Here is a 20701-nt window from a genome sequence, read left to right as displayed (position 1 = left end):
TCTCTCAAGGTGCCAGAAGAGGGCTTATCTTTGGGCTCGGGGTCTGTTTGTCTTCTGTGGATCGGGATTTATAAGTGTGGACGGTGCCTGGTTACAGTGGTATGTAAGTCTACAGACACTGAGGCGCACTACAGAGTTAGAAAGAAACCTCGGATCTGTCGTGCTGTGGAAGGGTCAAATAAACCCTATAAAACCAGCAAACCCAGCTCAAGCTTTCCTGCCTTTCCTGCAACCAACTTTACCCCCTCAACCACGAGAATTCCCTCCTTTCCTCCTCCCTCCATGCTCCTTCCTTCAGAGACTGTAGGATGAGGCATTTCCTTCTATCTGGCTCAGGGTAAAAGCATACCCTGGGGGCAGCAACACACATCTGGCAGGGACCTAAAGGTTTTAATCCAGCCTCTACTGCAATCAACAATGGCAAATGAACCGGTGATTCTGAATGTTTATGACATGGTGAGTATGAAACAGTACTGATTTAGAGGGGAGAGGGGCTGTGTGGAACACTGGGGTTGGGTGGGAGTCTGTGCTTGGAGGCAGGTGTATGAAGAGAAGCCAAACACAGATCCCAGAGAAGCTGATCCCTCCCCCTCCTTCCCCCCAAACTCCTCATCCAAGCATATCATGTTCTGGCTGTCAGAGATAATGCTGACCCAGGCTTTTTTCTTCAAAATGTTTAGCATATTGGGACAGATTATAGGTAAAACTGTGCCTGATTTTCTGCAGGATGTCTCAGGAGCAGCACTGGGTGAGGGGAGGACTTTTTAATTTCCAGTGTCCCAGTTAAGGAAGAAGATTTGATCACCTCTCTGTTGGAGATAATTGTCCTTTAATTTTAAGTGAGCAAGAACTCCCAGGCTGGGGGGAAGGGGTCAGGATATCATTCAGGGAAGAGAAACAACTGTAGAATTGCAATAAGGACACAGTTTCTAGGCTAATCATCTGCATCAGTGCCACACAGCCATAAGACTATAGTTAAGAATTTTCTCTGAAGGTTAATTGCAACAACAGGAGTAAGAAATTGCCTGAACTGGTGAAGTTTCAACACAGGGAGGGGCACAGGGATGTGCTGCTTGGCTATGTTTCCTAGAAGTTCACAGTGTAGCAAGTGGCTTTCCTTGCCCTCCTCTTGCAAGGGGGGATGTGACTGGGAATTACGTGTGCTAGCACATCAGATCAAAATCCTATCCTTGGCATAAGCCCCCAAAGAGAAGAAGGCTTGGCACAACCTGTTTGCTTTCTGGTCCAACAGAGGCTTAGGAGAGGCATGTTCAAAAGAGGAATATATTGATGATGATGCACTTCCCTTCTCTTTTTTGTTTACGAACTAACATTTAAAAGAGTAGTTTTCAGTTCTTCCAAAAATTTAGTGAACTTTGCTGGGGAAAATACAACCTTCAGGCCCAGATGCTGACTGAGCTCTAAATATGTAGCTCCAGGCCTTTAAGATTATACATACATTTGCTTTTTGTCATAAGGCAGTGACAACATTCAAGAGGAAGCCCACAGAATCGTGTGGGTTTCCCTGCTGAGGGAATTTACAGAATAGGCACTAAGAGATTAGGAGTGGGTTGCTGTAAATGTCCAACCTCTTCTTATTACAAAGATTAACTGATCTTTTTTTTACTAAAAAAATCCGTGTTGTTTTCTGAGGGAAGAGGGAGTGGTAAAGGCTATCTAGGTAGGACTGTATCTGTATTGAAAGACAGTCTGAAAACCACAACTACAGTGGATTGAAGCTGTCTCTCCCAGAGCTAATACTGGTAAAATTGAGTAAGTTGGTATAAAATCCTTCCCTAGACTTTGGGCGTGAGTGTTTAATGGTCAGCTGCTTGGCAGCCTGAACTGTGAAGTCTCCCAAGATGTTCTTGAACCAACAGGTCTGGTAACCCAAGCAGGTGGTAGCTAGTGCTTGGCAACAAGGGACAGGATTGCAAATGCACACGCAAGAGTTTCTCATTCATACTTTGAGGAACATAAAGGGGTTGTTTTGCCCTTTTATTATGTCCACTGTCTTCCTTGCAATTTTTTTATTTTTTTTTTCTGTAGCAGGTTGTGGTCTGAACTTTCCTCTCTCAGCCACTGTTGAGCTGTCCCGAATCAGTGAATATTTTGCTACTGAGCTGAAGAGGTCCAAATACTGGATGGACATGGTTGTTGCCTTTTTTCATGTGATCAACACCAAAGATGAAGTCCAAAGTAATTATATGGGAAAGAACTTGCTGTTTATGGTTACTGTGTTCTGAGATGGACACCCAAAATCAGTAAACTGAGTTGAGGTCACCAGTTTAATTCAGACTGAGTAATTTTTGCTGCTTACCAAGCCATGAAAACCTAGTGTGTGGGTACTAACTCCATTGGTTAACCACTCAGTACATAGAAACTATTTTCATATAGCATCTGTTTGACTACCACTGAGTCACCTCTAGTTCAAGTCTCACATTATGTTTATTGAGGCTACATGCTTTTCCATTGCTGCTATGATTTTAGCACCACAGAGTCTGGAATGTAGCCATGCAAAATCTGCACTTTGTTACACTGTGGTGGGGAATTGCGGGGGAACTGGGAAATGAGCACATTTGCTTGAATGACTGTTGGAAAACTAGCCTCAATGGGGGAAAAAAAAAGACAGCTGGGGATAACAATTAACTGGATGTAAAGCTCTGCTTTCCTGACAAGGAACACGACCCCTTTATGGCATCTGGAGCACTTACACTGCAGGAAAACTTACCCCTAGGGCAGAAGTTCAATTACGTGCTTTGTGCAGCTATGAAATACCTACTCTGTATAGTCTTGTGTATTCAAAGATTATAGTCATTTATCCTGTTACCCACTGGATATGTACCAGGCTTCTTTAGGAAGAAAGTTCTTCTGCTAATGAGGTGTTTTTCACAAATAGGTGAAGCAGAGAGATCAAAGCAGACTTACTTTCTTCAGCATAGAACAATTCCGCAAAAATCACTGGGCATTCAGAATATCATCATCAAAAGCAATTTCCCTCATCCCCAGCATGCAGGGTAATTATATCCTGTTTTATCTGTTGCTAAAGAGCTTGTACACACATGAACACTTGCAAAAGAGACAGGGCAAGAGAACGTTTCTGCTCAATCAGGATATTTTAGAGAGTGAGTATGCAGGATACTGCACTCTGATTTAAGGTCTATGTGTGAACACAGAATAATAACATGGATCAGGATTTGATCATGGATGAATCTCTTTCCTAATCTGAATCTAGCTCTTGCATGGACTTACTCTAAGACAAGAGCTGTTTGGAGACCTGCATGAAATAACTGGGTGTATAAAATCTATGACAGAGTTTGCTCTGATCAGTCAGTTATCACTTTGTCTTTAGAGGGATAAATCAAATTCCCCTTCATAACTTGCAGCTCTGTTTCCTTCACTCTGCCTTAATAGGCTGTTTATCATGGATCAGATCATGCTTTAGATCACAGGGCTGACTTCCTTCAGCCAGGATATCATCCTGTTTCCTCATTGCTTTAAGTCCTTATGGCTTACTTTGGAATAGCTGACTTAATCACTGTACATTAATAAATGTTGCCTACTTAAATCAGACAGAAGAGTAACTGCAATTATTGCCTAGGTTTAAATCTTTAACAAGCAAGCTAAACACATTCCACTAAAAATAATTCACTTGGCGGAGATTCAAGTTGGGGGCTCTCAAAATATTTTCAGCTTATTGCATAGCACATTTATGCTATCAAATTAAAAGCAAAGATATTCATATCACTGCTGTCCCTCTTCTGTTACAGATATGGTTGTCCTGAATTCCCACTGTCTCTGCAGCTGATAGCATTCAAAACTGTCATTTTGATCTACTGGTATTTTGCTTACTCTTTATACGGGGGAAAATGAGCCCCTGAGATGTGCTGCAGAGAAGAATGAGAGCCTTGGACAGCAGGGAGCCAGGGAGCAGTGATATAGGGTCTTTTTGGATGAGAGGGGTGAGTCTCTTTCTCATCCTTGTCTCACTGTTATTACATTGATTCCACTGACATTTCTTGTCATCCTCTCTGAAGTGAATGAAGGGGAAACAAGATTCAGGTCGCAGTAGACACACTAACTCTGAGGTTTTTCCCTGTGACTTCCAACTTCAGAGAGGTAACCAAAATGTAATTATTCATAATGGTCCTCCCGTATTCTTTCAGTTCTTTGTATAATTTATATGATTTGCCAGCTAAATGGTTGAAGGCCAATGGCTAATGGCAAAGGATGGCCCTCCAGGTGTCTGACGGGATCTTTCTTGTTTCACTGATCAGGGGGGTCATGGTGTCATCAATTTGATTTCTCCATCACACTGCCAAGTGGATCATCCAAGTGACCCTGACAGAAAATCAAACACAATAGCATTCTTGTCTACACAGCAGTGATAAAGGCCCATTTTGTGTTTGTGATCATAGGGCAAGCAGCCTGTGTTGAAGTATGGGTGGCACTTGGGCTGAGGATGTAAAAGTTTATAGACATGCATGTAGTTTCTAAGAGTCCCAGGATATGAATCTCACTCTTGCTTTTTAGTGATGTGGTGGAACAGAGCATCCTGGGAGGCTGCATGTGTACAGAAGGCAGCATTTCTGCAGAGGGAGAGAAGGAGGAAGGTGGTGTTACAAACCATAAGAGTTTGTAATGAGTTTTCTCCATGGTTTCAGTTGTATCACCAAGAAACGTTGACCGTGCTTTGTGCGGGCAATCAGCTTGTGTTCTCCCAGCAAAAACTGATCAGAGATGACCACAGCCTGAGAGTGGCTTAGGTGGGGAGAGGAGTTCTGGTGAGATTGTTTCCACCTGACTTTACAAATGTCTGTCATCTGACAGCTGCTTCTAAATAGAGCTGGGTTCAGGGACTGAGAGCTGGTGGGAGGCTGCTGGGTCAAGATGAGCTAGATAAGCAGTTGTGGTGTGGGAACCTGTATGTGTGATTCTGCAGGGATAGGGTGGAAACTGGGTTTTATTTATGTGCTCTGAGAAAAGGCTTGTGAAAAAGTCCCTCCATGAAGAGGACGTATCAGCTGTGTGGGAGGAAAAGCAGAAAGGGTCTGTATGGCCATAGAATAAATGCATAAAACTTTAGTGCCTTAATCCAGACTCTGTGATGCAAAATCATATTGTGGAGGTAGGAGCTGCTTTTCCTTTTGCACTTTTCAGCTCTGTTATTTTCAGTATTTTACTGAAATCCATTGGTCACATATGATTTGGAAGTGATGACCTCTTTGTACCATTGAAAACCAGCAGACTTACCATCCTATCATCCCTTCTTGGCTTCCTAGGCAAGTGGAAGAGAGAGATGTGGCCACACATTAATTGAATTCTTTGGGAGTGGAGGAATACAGGTGCTTTGTACCTTTACCTTGAGCAAAAAAGAAGCCTTTGAGTCTGTTTTAGAAAAAGCAATGGGATTGCAAGCAAACCACTTCATCCTGTGACATGTTTGTTTTAAGCCCTGGCTAAATCATGGAACATTTTATTATGACTCTGGAGGAAAGAATAAGTCTAGTTATCAGAAAAATGTCAACATGTTTGTGATTACTGTTAGTAGAGGTCTCAGCTGGCTTAGAAGAGTGAGGAATGCTATTGGAGGTGTTGTCCTGTCTCTGCACTACTCATTACCTGTTTGTGAGTTGCTATGTGTGGAGAAGTGCAGCATCACCTGACTCCACTTGGAGGAAGCCACATGGAAAGCAAGGGAACTTTTTCATCAAGTAGGTTGATAGCTGTGGAGTTTCTTACTGCAATGAGTTGAGGAGATTCTCTAAGTCAGTAGAGCAACTTGTGGTCTTGAAAGGTTAAATGATAGTCACTAGGATCTCTTCTTTTTCATCCTTCTTATATTGACCAATCTGAATTTATTTAACAAACGAAGAGCAAAACATGAAATATTGCATTTGGGATTTTTTTAACTAAACTCTGGCAACTCCTAATATATATAAATATATAAAATATATATATAAAAAAAGTTGTTCTGAAACAAAATCATCACTTTTTAAAACACATTAAATGAGATGTTTTGAATGTTCCTTAAAATATTTGCCATCATCTCTGGCCAAAACTGTTTGCCAAACCTGAATCACTTCAGTTCTCCACAACACAGTGTTCACTCAAAAGTTTGCCATGTTCTTGGAAGGGCTCCATAGGTGTATCGTATTCTTATTTACTCTGTGGCCACTCTCAAAGCTCATGAGAATTCCCTCTTCCACTAATAAGCCGTAGCTAAGGAAGATCTGGGGTGTTTTATCTTCTTCACTCGCTTTTTGTTGAGCGTAAGATCAAAGGTAAACCCTTAAATTCTTCAAAGAAAAGGGAAAGATATTGGCCTTGGAATTTTAATTTATCACTGACTCTTCATTTTTCCAGTGCCTTATTCATTCTGCTGTCTTCAAACCATATGAAGTACAGCATACTGGATTACAAAACAGAATGGTGAGATAGGTGTCTGGTGATGGGTTCCCCATAGTGCTATAACATGTCCTACATAAGTGCAAAACTGTTTTTGTTTCTAAGAGTAGCTGAACATGGTGCTAGTCACAGGCAGTAGTGTGAGGGATCAGGTAGACCTCAGATGCTTGTTTTCTGTGCCTTCCTAGAGGTTTTAGTTGGCCTTCTCTACTGTTTTTAATTGTTTGGTTTTTTTTTGTTTTGTGTTTGGGTTTTTTGTTTGGCTTTTTTTTTTTTTTGGGGTGGGGGGAGTGGTTTGTGTATGTGTGGTTTTGTTCAGGTGTTTTGTTTTGGGCTTTTTTGGTAGGAGTGATTTTAGACTATTAAACTATGCTTACGCTGCGTAATAGGACTGGGGTTCATAATCACTGAGGTAAAGTGATGGTCCTACTGCAACATCTGTAACTGTAATGTCATACTATGATACTGGTTATCATGGATCCAAAAACTCTCTGTGAAGACTCTTGCCTAGAGGTCAGAGAGATCAGATAGCCCATTGCTGTGAATAAGACAGGAGGCAGAGAAAGCTGCTCTCACTGAATGTCAGCAGAGTCCTGCACCCAGCATGTGAAAGGGCTATCCAGACTGCTTTGCTTTTCTTGGATGTGATGTTTTCCAGCGCAAAAGCTCTTGACTTCAAAAAATTAACACCTTTTTTAAAAAAAAAAAATAAAATTATTTTATGGGAAATCTGATGGCAGTACATTAAAGTTTTCAAATAAATCAGGCTGAGCAGCCTGGTAGTGTGTGCAAGTAAGGAAAACTAGGCTTTGTTTCTGCTTCTCTTTTCCTCCTAGGCTGCATCAATTTAGTTTGAGTGACAACAGGCTGACCTCAGTCAGGCCAGCCATGGAGTGGTGCTGCTCTCTTGCCCTGCTTGAGCTCAGAAGCAGAGGGGAAAGGAAAACAGTCTGGTGATGCAAAGCACTGTGTTGTGGTCAGTGCCTGGTTCAGGCTTGTGAGAACATGATGGAAAGCATGTATACATCCCTTCTTTCTTGTACCTTTGGAGAGAGGAAGTCAACTGGAGGAAGAAAAGATTAAAAAATGAATACCCTGACTTGCTGCTGAATCTATTCCTTCAAGAAGAAGGAATCCAAATGTGGCATCTGGTCTAAACCACTTAAAGAGCTAAAGAGTAAGTGGCATGACCTTGGTTAAGAAGTCCAGTGATGAAGTGTGCCCATTTATGCATAATAAATGGATTTTTGTTGTCTTAGCAACAGCCTGGAGATGTGTTAACCATCAGGGGAAGAGTCTGTTTTGATGTTGTCAGGGTGACAAGCTGGCTACCTGTCCATGTTACTGCTGATCTTCTCCAGCACAGCAGTTCTTTAGCTGACTACTCTATGCTTATGCATGAGATGTTTTAAGAGCTGTATCTTGACTGTACATAGAGCATTGCTATCTCCAGCTATGACAGTCATCCCACCAGCAAGCTTATTGATTCAGTGCTCTGTTGCCCAGTGGACTGATTCATCCAGGGCAACATGGGAGTTCTCACTTATGCTGGTCCTGCATGAGCTAGGAAAACTGCTCCACAACATGCTCTCCTTTACATCAGCAAATATAAGAAACTGTTATGAGTGAGGAGAATCTAGGAAAGCTAACACAGTGTAAAACATGTGGGAACTCTGCTTCTGGAACAAACCTTCTCAGGTCCTGTCATTAGCCTAGTTCACACATCAGTGCTCTTGAGTTGGTTCCTGCAGGTAAGAATCTGATTTTGTGTCTTTACACATTTCAAGGCAGCTTGAGCTCTTGTGGAGTCAGGAGTCTTATGGGCAGGATTTTGTGTGTAAGACCAGTGGTGCAAGGTAAGGTCAGCTTTATCCTAGAGGTACAGAAAACTTTTGCTGCTACTGGAAGTTGTCCTTTAACCCCATCTGCAGGCAAAGTCACAGTGCACTGGCCTACCTCTGAGAAGTTCTGTGAGCTCTGGTTCCTCTTGAAACCATATTGAAATTAATTTTCTCTGGTGCTTTTTGGGGTTTCCCCAAACGGGAGGGCAGACTCCTTTTAAAACAGGACATTTCTGTCAGCAAGATTAAGCCTCTGGCTCATTAGGCTGTCAAAGTTCCTAATGTCACTTGACTGTTCTTTGAGACAAACAAACCAACCCCAAAACCGAACAAAACCCTCTTAGAACTGATGAAACCTGATGTACTGGAGGTTATCACTCTCCTAGCAAATAAATTTACATTGACGGTAGTAAAGCAGACCCTTCTGCCTTTTGTAGCTCATTTCTGGTTTATAGATTGAACTGCTCTGGTGTCACAGCTCAGCTGGTCACCCAGCTTCCTACTGAGGCAGCCCACAGGGAACAGTTACACAAGTAGTGGGAGCTTCTGCTGGGGAGAGCTGAGCATTAGTGATGCAAACAGAGCTACTAAGTTGGAACAGCTGTCAGATCCATTCTAAGTGTGGTGAATGGCAGGTATATATAGTTGTGCATTACTGCAATGAACTGAATTTAAATGGGTGTCCTAGGGCCAAAAGCTAGTGTTAGTGACCTGGGTTGCCTTTATTCTAATTCTCTGTTTGTTTCAGTCTCTCTTGTTCCTGTGATTATGCCAAGATGACGTAGCTGAAGCTGGGGAGGAAGGCAGAGATCAATCAATACATAAAATCTATATTTCTGTTAGGGAAGAAAAGAAGCAAAATTCACAAGTCTGATGATTCTATCTCTAGCGAATGGACTCATACTGTTAGGAAAGAAAACAGTGTTTGATAGTGTTCTAGGTAAACACTGGATATTCTTGAGTATGCAAGACCTAGAGGAGTGAAAGCAGATGTCTCCTTACTTTAGAGCTTTACCTAATCAGCACATGAATCTGTGAGACTTCTCCTCTCAGAGCAAAATATGAGGCTATATCCTAAATGTGGAAAATTGTTTTAATTGGTAACTTAGTTTTCAGCAATGAATCTTAATGTGCCTGAAAAACAATGATAAGGGAAGAAAAAATGCTGTGGATTATAAATGATACCTGATAGGAAGGAGTGTTTATCTACAAAAGCAAGTGTCAAATGCTAGAAATGCTGAAAGCATTTCAGCCTGTTTAGTAAATGCCTTCATCATGTGGGTCAATGTGAGTCGAATGCCATGTGACTGGTGATAGATCCCTATGTCTGGGAGATGGAGGACCTGGCACAGTGTGAGCTCTGTTGATAACATGGTTTGCTGAACCTTCAGGCACGGATCTATTACTGTGCTTTCCATGCAGTCTTATTTAATCCCACAAGGAACTGTCAACCCCTTTACTGTTCTCTTCTGCTAGTGATTTATACCAGATACTGATGCAAGAAAAAAGGCTTCCTAGGTGCTGCTAGCAGCCTCAGGGTTTAGAGTGCATGAGGAGCCCAATGTTGCGTTCTAGAGTGAATTATAAGCTTTGTCTTCCCTCTTGTTCTGTTTTGGACTACTTGGAGCAGTTAACTGTGTAGTTGCCCTGTATTTGTCATTTCTCCCAGCTCTGGATTAGCTTGGTGAATGTGAAAAGTGACAGAAAAAGAGGACCAAGAGGTTACAAATAGGTTACCTCTGTCATCAACCTGCACTCTTGGGCAACATCTGGGGCAAGAGCCACAGCAGGCTGCTTCTAGTTGCATAAGAGGTCTAGGTTGGAAGTATTTCCAAGTGCTTTCTTAGCGAATCACTTATCTAGAGAATTAAAGGCTCCATTCAACTGCCTAAGCACAGACATAAATGGCAATTTTAGGATATCCATCTGACCTCTGGCTTCCTCTCAGGAAAGGTCCAGATCTCTTCCTTCATGGATCCTGTTTCATAGCTATCCACTTCGTAGAGACATCTTGAATATTTTAGGACATTTGAGATGGCATGACATGCCCAGAGGTTCTGACATGAGTGCTACTTATGTGCTGGAAGAGGATCAGTAGTGGTTCTGCATTTGACTTCTACCATCCTACCATCTAGTATGCTGATGCATCTGGAGTGACAGAGACCTGGTTAAAATCCCTGAGGGATTCAAACACAACTGCCCCTTCATGCAAGTCTGCCACAGAAGCAGACAGCAGGAAACTCTGGATTTGGTTGTTCTGGGTCTCTTGTGTCAAATCATTTAGGTTTTGTTTGATATACTCATTTAACAGAAGAGTGTCTGTTTCCAGTGGATCCTAACTGTTCCAGGAGAGTGTCCAGGCTGGAACCAGGCTATAGTGTTACTCATACTTGTTTTCTGGCTCATTGAACATATATTTCATATGAAAGGAATCTATTCTTTATTTTGTATGAAAGAAAACTGTTTCGTCATGAAGGACTGAGAAGGCCTGGCTCCAGATATGCTTTGAGAGGGTTACCGGTCTGCTTCCCTCTGAGGTAGGTAGTGAACCAAGTCCCCTCCGGCAGGCTGAGGTGCTTAGAAAGTTGGTCAGTACCCTCCTGCACAAGTGTCTGGACTCTTGGTTATCAGGTACAAGCAGAATGCACTTGCTACTCCTGGTAAGTGGAGGCCAACCTTGCTCTTTCCTCCTATTGCTTTGTTTCCATTCAGGGTATTTTTAGGCAGATGTCAGGCTTTGCCCTGAGTGGATCTGTATCTCTTCTGCCCTTTCCTCCTTAACAGCTACCTAAGCTGGAGAGTACATGTGCAGCCTTTTTTTCTGAGTCTGTCCCAGCACTAGGAATACACAGTCTGGAGTATCCATGTGATGGAGACATTGTGGAAAGGTGAGAAGGCAGTGCTGGAGGCCTCCAAATCTGTGGAAGCCAGAGCTAAAAAAGCATGTCCTGAGCTGAAATCCACCCACCATCTGTCTCCATTTCTAACATTCATTGTTCTTGATTGCACTGCCATTTGCTGTGCCCTTGTTCACTCTAATTTTTATGGCTGTTTGTTATCCAAGACAGCTGGCTATCTTCTCTTTGGCAGTTCTTTGGGATGTGGAATAGACCTCTTCTATTTTCTGCTGTTGGAGCACTATGCCTCGCTCTGTGCTCACTACTGCTAGAATATTGAGGGCCAGTGTATTGAGCAATGGGTTGTACTGAACTGAAACAGAACACAGTAATTCCAGCGTAAGCCAAAAATAGACAAGGGCAAAGTAAATGGGCCCATTTCAAACACAGGTGTTCTTGGGACCAGAAGAAAGGAAGTACTACAAATCCTTTTTTTCCCCCTGTGTCTCATATTATAAGCAAAAGAGCTGTGGCTTCTGCTAAGCAAAGGCCTCTGGAAGGATAAATGAATGCAAATCACACAAATCCACGAAAATTTCAGTTGTTTTTATTGTCTGGGTCAAATTCTGTCTCCTCCCTTGGTCCATATTGTGAACTTTTTCAACATTCTTTAAAACACCCACTACTTCTGAGAGAAAGGCAAGGAAACAGGAAGCTAGCTGGAATAAAAGTGACATCCTATCTTCCAAACCCGTCTCAGCAGTAACGTTATGCTAGGAAGCTCACACATTCATACATGGCTTTTTAAGTGCTGTTTGTAACATGGCATGTTATTGAAATGCTTCAAGGATTCCTTTTGTAATGTGTGATTACTCTGAGATACGCAGTTCAGTGCCTACTGGAGCTGCTGTTTTGGATGATCTTGGTACAGTTAAAGCTGTGGCTGGATTAAATGAATTTATGCGGATGGAGATTTTAAAGTTAGAGTAAAGAATAATTTAATATTCTCTGGCACATCAGGTGCTTAAAAATCCTGTACTTGGTACCTCTGAACTTGAATTCTACTTCTCATACCCACAGGACTTTGAAGCATGTTTCCAGCTGTCTGTTACCTCTCCTGAGGTCTCAGAGGTGTCTCATTAAAGCTGATGTTAAAGCCTATTAAATACATGAATGTAGACTCTAATGATGCATCTCATTTACATGAGCTGTCACTAGGAATTGGCAGGGATCGTTGCTGCTCTGGTCCCCTGGTGGCTCCGATAGCGAAAGCCACCTGGAGAAGTGCAGGATAATACTTCCTCCTGTGTTTGGAGACAAAAGGCAGTGTCTCCAAAAGGCTGCTAACTTCCAGGGGCACTCCAACCTTGTCACCTTCTTGCCCTACCAACTCCTGTCCCTCCATCCTGCAAAGTGCAGCCTCAGCTCCCAGAGCTTGCAGAGACCCCACTTGGAGTACTGTGTGCAGTTCTGGTGTCCTCTTGCCCCTTATGAGCACCTACTAGGAAAAACACAGAAGCATTTTGCTCCCTTGAAAGATACCTGGGGGGTTCTTAAATCCTGGGGGCACAACTAATTTTCTGTGACTGTTGGCTGGCTGGCTGTTGCGCCTCTCTTTGGGATGCTCCTGCTTATCATTGCTCTGGAAACATAGAGACACATGAGCTTGTGTGGGGCACTAGGACTTGCCTGTTCTCTCTGTTTAGCTTGCATGAGAGACAGACTGAGCAGAGACAGACCAGAGAATAGGCATGAAAGAAGAAGAAAATCACTCAGCATGTATTAAGGCACTTACTTACTGTTGGGAGTATTCATATGTGAAGACCTGACCCCCAACACCTTCAAGCTGGGACTATTCTAGTGGAAGTGGAATGGCACTGGCACTTTAGTTCTAGCTTAGTTTTGATAACATACATTGAAGCAGATCTGAAAACAAACCAAAATCCTGGATACTTTCTACCTATCTTGTAGGGCAGTTTTTACAAGGAATAAATTTGTTTCCTTCTGACTATATGCAGAAGCAGCACTGTAAATAATGTCATGCTCTCAGGATCGCCCACATAAAGAAAGTAGGTACGAGTCTCTCTTAGCAGTGTGGCACAAGATACCTTCACTAAACCATCTCGTGAAGCCTGCAGCTGGCACTTGTCACAGTGGTAGCTCTCTAAATATTGACAGCCTCTGTGCCCTTTGTAAAAGTTTCCTGCAGTTCCCAAAGGCTCTCTCCAGTATGAGCATGTTTCTAGTAAGTTGTGGAAGCAGACAACTGGAGGCAATATTACTTTCTTGACACCATTTAAAATCCTACTGTGGGAAGTCTTAGGTGATGCAGGTAAGTGAACCCATTAAAACAGGATCCTACACGTGACTTAAACTGCTCTTTGGGGTCCCCAGGACATAATTAGGTCCTCAGGCACTTTTGTGTTTTCCACCCTTCAAGAAATGATCTGACAGGATGCTTTTTTGTCTCAGTAAATTGATGATAGAACATCACTAATTAGCACAGCCAGGGTCAAGCTCACTTTTATTTCATTCTCTACTAAGATAGCATGATTGTAGGAGACCAACTCTTGTTTACACGTAATAATAGATGGAGATGTTTTTTTCCTCCTTTCAGTTCAAACGTAACATTGTGTTCAATGATACCACAATGTTTTGTGAAAAGTACAAGTGCTTTGAACATGTGGGAATCAAAAAGCTCCCAACAGCCTGTGTAATGCTGCCAGCAAAGCATGTCCTTGGACCCTAGCCGAGAACAACCAAACCTTCATTTGGAGTAAAGCACTGGATGTTGAGAAAGAGCAACACCAAAGCTTTAGTCCTAGTTCTCACCTCAGTCATACTTTCTAGCAAGTCTTTTCAATCTCTTTGCCTGGGGGTGTCTCATTTGTGAGGAGGGAAGGAGTACTCTTATTGGAGTGGGGGGAGATGTTTGTGGGGTGCTTGGGAGCTTAAAACCCTGCCTGCCTTTTGGCATCTGAGATGTAACTGCCTGGATTGGTGTGACTCCCATAGGAATGGGAGGCAGCAGCAGGGTTTCTGGGTGGTGGGCTGAGGGGCAGCACCTGCCTGACTGTGCCCAGGTGAGTATGTACCCTGTTGCAGCCTCAATCCTGCTGCCTTGGTGGCTGCCCCTGGCCTTCTGTCCATCAGGAGGTAGTGGTCCCCCTTCCTTCTCCACCATAGCCTGCCTGGGGAGGTTCTGCAAGCAGTCAGCTCCCACACCTGCTCCTGGCCTTGACTTTTACTGCTCTTTGACCACATGTAGCAGAAGTATTCAGAAGCAGCTGCTCTTTCTGTCATTAGCACCCAGACTTCCTAGGAGAAAACTGCTGGCTTTGTGACAGCTGAAATCTGATTCAGAGGAAGCTTTTTACTTCAGCATGCATAAAAACCAGGGGAGACTGAAGTTAAAGAGAGCACTCAATCCGCTATTCATTTAAGTCTGTCAGGAAAGCCCAAGCAACTTGAGATGATGGCATGCAAATTGCAGACGCACATGTTGCAGCATGGTGGATATTGTTCAAGGGACTAAGGATGGAGAAATAGGGCAAGAAAACAATGCAGCACAAGGGCTGCGTGCCATGCTTCTTCCCAGGATATATTAGCTATCACCGAGCAGTTCTCTGCTTTGGAGCCTGCTGATGGTATTTGCCAGTTTAAAGCAAAATTGAGTATCTCCATGTTGCACTGCTCTTGCTGATGCTGGATCAAGAGGGTACCCAAGAGATCTGCTTAGCCTTCTCCTCTCCAGCAGATCATCCTTTCTCAGTCTTCTTTAGGATACTTCCCAGTATTTCTCTGGAGAAGGAAAAGGCTGTTATTCCCACTCTGCAGCTAAGGTGCTGGCACGCAGAGAGGCTGACTTGTCCAATTCTAGGACTTGAGGAAGCGAAATGAAGCTGCACCAGGGGAAGCTCAGGTTCGACATTAGGAAAAATTTCTTCACTGAAGGGGTGGTTGGTCACTGGATCAGACTGCTCAGGGAAGTGGTAATGGCACTAAGTCTGTCAGAGTTCAGGTCATTATGGTTTAGTTTTAGGTAGTCCTGTGAGGAGCAGGAAGTTGGACTTAATGATCCTTATGGGTCCCTTCCAATGTGAGATATTCTGTGATTAGGTACCTTGTTGCTGTGCTATCTTTTGGGTTTTGGTGTGGAGAGAAGTTTGTGAGACTGTTCTTCCTCTTTCCCAGCTCCTGCTGCTGAAAATGCTCTGATACTTTTTTAAGGACTGTGGTAGGTATTTCAAAGCAAAGGCTTTTATTGAGGCTTCCCAGTTTACCTGTGATGCCCTTTGATGGAGTTCACACAGCTTCCAGCCCTGGAGGGAACTGTGGGTCAGCAGCACTCTTCCAGCACTCAGTCTTCTTACAATGAAAGTGCATGCTTTCTGTTACTATCATGATTTCCAATGTGAAAGAAAACTCCTAGGATTTCATGTCGTATCGTGACACCAACAGAGTCAGTGATGTTTTTTCCCAAACCAATTCATTTACAGAGCAGATCTGGTAATATAATTCAAGAGGCTTTCTGAAAAGATGTCACTTAGTCAACAGAGGTAAATGAGCCAGAATATGAAAGATTAATGCCCCTCTTGTTTACCATGACCCTGTACAAGTCTTGGACTGAGATAGGAAGAGGTAAGGAGAAACAGTCATTCCTAGTTCTGCCCAGTGACTCAACAATAGGATTGCATCCATGTTAATCTACCAATATTTATCCTCCACTTTAGAAATAAAAACTATTGCTGTGGACCAGCCTGAAGTCTTTATACTGGTCAGTTTGCACAGGTTATAATTTAATTTGATAGCAAACATATTTGAAAATATTTTTGTGTTTTCCTTGGGACTTGTCAAAATAAAACGGTGCCTAGGATTCTGGAGGGATAGGAACACAGTCATATTACACACTAGGGTTACAGGAGGTGATGTGGTTAAACACTGCCTGCACATATGTGCTCTGGGGACAGCTTGACAGACTGCAGGCTTTTGGAAAAAAATAGTCTAGCAGAGGAGGGGAGAAAAAGCATCTGTCAGTAAATAGATGGATAAAGATTCTCTGGGCTGCTTTTAAGAAGCACCAATCATCTTTATAACATTGACAGGTGGCAATGGGGCAGGAGGGGAGGAAGAGATTTAGAGAATTGTGTGGGTGGTGAAGAAATTAATCCTAATGAATTGGAAGAGCAAATCCACAGCAGGCAGAAACCTTTGGATTTCTGCCCTGTTGGATATGGATAAATGCAAGAGAATCCCTTTTGCACGCGAGAGCTAATTGGGCAATTACAGTGTAATCTCAAAACCTGTGCTTAAACTGTATCTTGACTATCAAAGCGGAGGCAGATTCTCTTCCAGTGGTTCATAAGGCTTGCCCAGAGTCTTTCAGATGGGTGTTTGAAATAGCTCCCCACTTTATCTTTCCCTTTCTTCTGGGAAATAAAACCTCTGTTCATTTTTTATAAATACGTATTTTTAAATCACTGTGCTATGATGGGAGAACTCATTTCCAAGGCTTCCTTTCAATGTTTTCATTCTTTTTTACACAGAACACACAAACATAAGAATGACCAAACTGGTTCAGAGCAAGGGTCCATCTAGTCCAATATTATTATTCTTTCTCCCTCAGTGCCTGCTTGTGGCCACTATGGGAGACAAAGCAGTATGTCTCTGACATTTCCTTCTAACACTTTCACAGTTTCCAAACATTTTCAGCTTTGGGATTTTTCTGAGCTCGACTTTGTCTCTCTAGTAATCCTCAATGACTCTTTCTTCCACTCAGATCTCCTGAACAAACATAACCTTTTGTATCGACATCCCTTGCCAGGGAGTTTGCAGGTCTACTACCTAGTGGAGAAAAGCAAAGTCTCTTAATTTTTGGATTCCTTTTGATAGGTTTTATACATGACAGAATAGTCAATTCCCATCTATTTTTTTGATGCCACCTGCAGAACCCCACCATATCTTTGTCTCATGACTAGTTACATCCTAAAAGACATTTTCTGAAGAATGTAATAGAAATCATTCTTAAATTAACTATATCAAGATCACTGACATCTCCACAGAATACCAAGAGCTGGGTGTCACAGCATCTCCCCTTGCAGAAGTCATGTTGATCTTTACCCAAAAGATCATATTTATTGTCCATTAATGCTATATATTTGTTATCACTTCTACTGGTTAATATAGTCTAGATGCCAGGCTTTCACACTTGTAATTCCTTGGCTTTCATGTGGACCTCTGTTTGAAGATTAGCATTACAGCTGCTACCTTCTGGTGCTTAGGTCCCAGAGACATTTTACATGAGAGGTTGCCCATAGTCATTAGCAATTCAGCTATTCTGTCTCTGTGGTTCCTCTGTTTCTCTTGAATAAGTGTTCTTCTGACCCTGGGATCCTCCAGGGCCAATTCTGTCTGTCTGTATTATCCATGTCAGCTTTAAAGAGAGCCTCTTCCGATTTCCTCACTCTTCCTACTCCTTCTACAAAAATATAAGTGAGAGGTTCAGGCATGGGAATCTCACCAGTTTTCTTCTGGTGGAAACAAGAAAGCTTTGATGCAAAGATTTAATTTATTTTCTCTGTAACAGCCGTGTTAAGTCTGAGTTCTCCTTTTACAGCTTTGCTATCACTTGGCCCTACAGACTTGTGTTTTCTGATGTGTTGGAGGAAGGATTGAAGATAGCTAAATGTTACTGGAGAGGCACTATCCTCATCTTTTTTAGGTCTGTCTAGAAGCTAAAAGTGACAATGTTTTCATCTGCTTTCAAAGCTCAGGTTCCTGAGACAATTTGGATGAGGAGCGATCAGAAAGAGAGCTCTCTGTCTTAAGTGCTCTCTGCTGGATACCTTGGGGCTTTCCCACCCCAATTTGTGGGTTCATGTTGTCTAAATCTTTTATGTGACTGCACTTGAACTAAGGTTTGAGTGCTGCAATGTCAAGCAGTTCCACACTCCAGAGAAATGGAGCATCTGGGTGCTTCCAAATGCTTCAGTTTTCTTAAGGCTTTAAAACTTAAAATTGATTACTGTTTACATCATCCATCTTCCAAAGGCTCACTTGTGATGTGAAGCATGTTATTTTTGAACCTAGTTGGTATTCCTTCTCACAGAGGGAGTGTTTTTCTTTAGAACTGGCACCAACACAGCAATTCAGCATCAGGCTGGTCTTGCTCACATCCGTTGTGTACTGCTATCTGATCAAACAGATGAAAAAGAGCCTGTGCCTTGCTAGGACTGAGTTGGAAGGAAAAGTAAGGAAGGTATCTGCACGCATGGGTGCAGAAACTGTCACGGTATTAGCATTCAAGTGAGGTAGAAACCATGACTACATGATTACACAAAATAGAAATGAAGCTCATGTCACAGTGTGTGGTCTTCTTTTTCAAAGAGAAAGGAAAAAGATGCATTGGTGGCTAGTATTTATATATCCAGCATTGGTTACCTACAAGTTGCTGCTGCTGCAAGGTGGCAAATCAAACCGTGTATTTATTCTCATTAATTCACAATGTACAAATGCACCTTGGAGAATAAAGTAAGCTTCTGTAATTTACTTACTGAAGGAGTCTGTTCTCTGAGCAGGCTAACTATTGCCACAGAAAGCGTAGTCATTTCTAGGGATCCAGCAGCACTCGTGCAAGTGACTGTTCTGGAAGGGAATGGTTAGAAGGAAATAGTTCCTGTAAGGAGACTTGCCAAGGACAAATCTATAGTGCTGCACCTTTGGTGCTTCTTTCTAGGCTTGAATACTAAAATGGCATATGTGAAAGGAGGCTGATTGTCAGACTACCCACGGTTGGCTTTGCACACACTCTTGGACACGTTTGCTTATTGCTAGCTGCACACCTCATGTAAACCAGAGTTAAAACACTGCTGTTCTCTGAGACTTCGTTGTATATGTACAGACTTTATTTATGTTTGCACACATGATGCATGAGCAAAGATATCCTATTTGCTTGTGCAAGGTTTATCTGTTTTGTCCTGTGGAATGAGGTAATGCTCCCCTGCTTACAGCATGATGGTGTTTGCCTTGTCCTGCTGTTAATGAATTATTTATGAAACCAAATATGAGCCTCAGCCATGAACTGGGGTTCCACTGTATTTCATGGAGACACTGTATGAATGGGAGCAAGAGAAAGAGTTCTGGCTCCAAAGAGATTGCGAGCTACTTTTCATCTAGGCCTGATAGATGAATACAAACAGCAACTGGTTTATTAGCTCCATCTGACACCCCAAACCCCTTCCAGGGTGAGATCTCCCACTGGTGCAAGCCCTATCAAATACAACTTTGTTCCTTCTGTGAAGTCTTATGCTGAGTAGTTTATTTTTTATCTCTTTTTGGTCTCTTCTAGTTAAAGAGGCTGAGCAAGATTTTTGAGGTGTTAAAGGAAAGCACAGTAAAATGAATTATAGAAGTGCTACCAAACTCGTACTTCATAGAGCAGATGAAATACATCAGTCTGGGCTGTTGATCTTTGTTTGATGAATCTGTTTACCTCTTGCATGCATCCATCTAACTTGAGAGAAGATGATAGATATATGGAGTGGGAACTGAATGGTCTCAAACCTATCCATTCATCACTTGCATGACACATCACTTCCATGGCTTTCAGTGCTGGAGTGACCAGATACTTCCCTGTTATATAGGACTAGAAATACTCCTTTTCTCTTGGTCTGATTGATAATTAGCTTAATTTATAGGTTTATGACCATTTGTATTCCCTAGCTTGCATGAATGAATTTAAAGAAAAGCAACTCAGGAGAACTGAAATCCACATCTATTGTACAACACCCTGCATCTCTTGTGGGAGTTGTGTCCATATCTAAGCTGAGCCTGATCATATGGAGTTCTGCTCTTCTTCCCCTGTCCAATGGATCACTCTGGAAGAGTGGGGTGATAGTTTTTTTAATGTCTCTAGTTCTCTGGGAAGCATTTTTGGGTGAATATGGAATATGACTCATGTGTAGTGTTCCATTAAGAACGTGGGCTCTTAATTTTGGTACTAATAAAAATAGGGATGTGCTTGGAGTGTGCTGCTTCACTCCTGGAAAGAAGCGACAGAAAGAAATGAGTTACAATCAGCTTTTGAGAAAGGTGGTGGGCCATTGTCAGCTAGGGCTGAATAAGGCCTTGTTTCCCTCCAATATATATCTAGGCATCTACAGGCTTCTTAAAAGGGCCAAGCCAGGGGAGATAGTTTAATCTGAGAGTGGATGTCTTTGATATTAGAGGATATTGTGAGCCAGATGAGACATTTACAGTGCTTACATCTTTCTCCTACATTAGCCTGGCCACTGTTCAGATTAGATGTCTATTCTGCATGCAGAAGAATTTTTTGGCAGGTCTCTGAGGGATCTGGCAGACAATACCATTTGCATGCCATGGTACAAATATACAACCATTTCTCTTTTCACTAAAATAAATAGGAGCCAAGATGTACTTGCAGTTTCTAATGGATTTTTGTAGAAATAAATACAAATGGAGGGAGGAAGGGGAAAGAACTTTCCAGTGAACTAGAAGTAAAAAAGGAGAGTAGACCAAAGAACATTTCCTTGAGAAAGGAACTGTCTTAAGACAAGAAGGGTAGCTGCTACACAAGGCAAATTCTCCTCTTTGATC

General features: G+C 42.4%; 1 protein-coding gene across 1 annotated transcript in view; it reads left to right on the top strand.

The window, feature by feature from the left end:
* Positions 1–399: 399 nt before the first annotated feature.
* Positions 400–20701, top strand: part of LOC104401030 (desumoylating isopeptidase 2-like) — a 54357-nt gene continuing 34055 nt past the window's right edge. The window contains exon 1 of the mRNA XM_010021991.1: positions 400–456. Coding sequence (XP_010020293.1) covers positions 418–456 — 39 coding nt within the window. The 5' untranslated portion in view covers positions 400–417. The remainder of the gene's footprint in view (positions 457–20701) is intronic.

The sequence above is a fragment of the Nestor notabilis genome, unplaced genomic scaffold (assembly GCF_000696875.1).
Source record: "Nestor notabilis isolate BGI_N333 unplaced genomic scaffold, ASM69687v1 scaffold21019, whole genome shotgun sequence".
Classification (NCBI taxonomy): Eukaryota; Metazoa; Chordata; class Aves; order Psittaciformes; family Psittacidae; genus Nestor; species Nestor notabilis.
The sequence above is the reverse complement of the archived record's forward strand: the minus strand, read 5'-3'. Positions and strand labels throughout refer to the sequence as shown.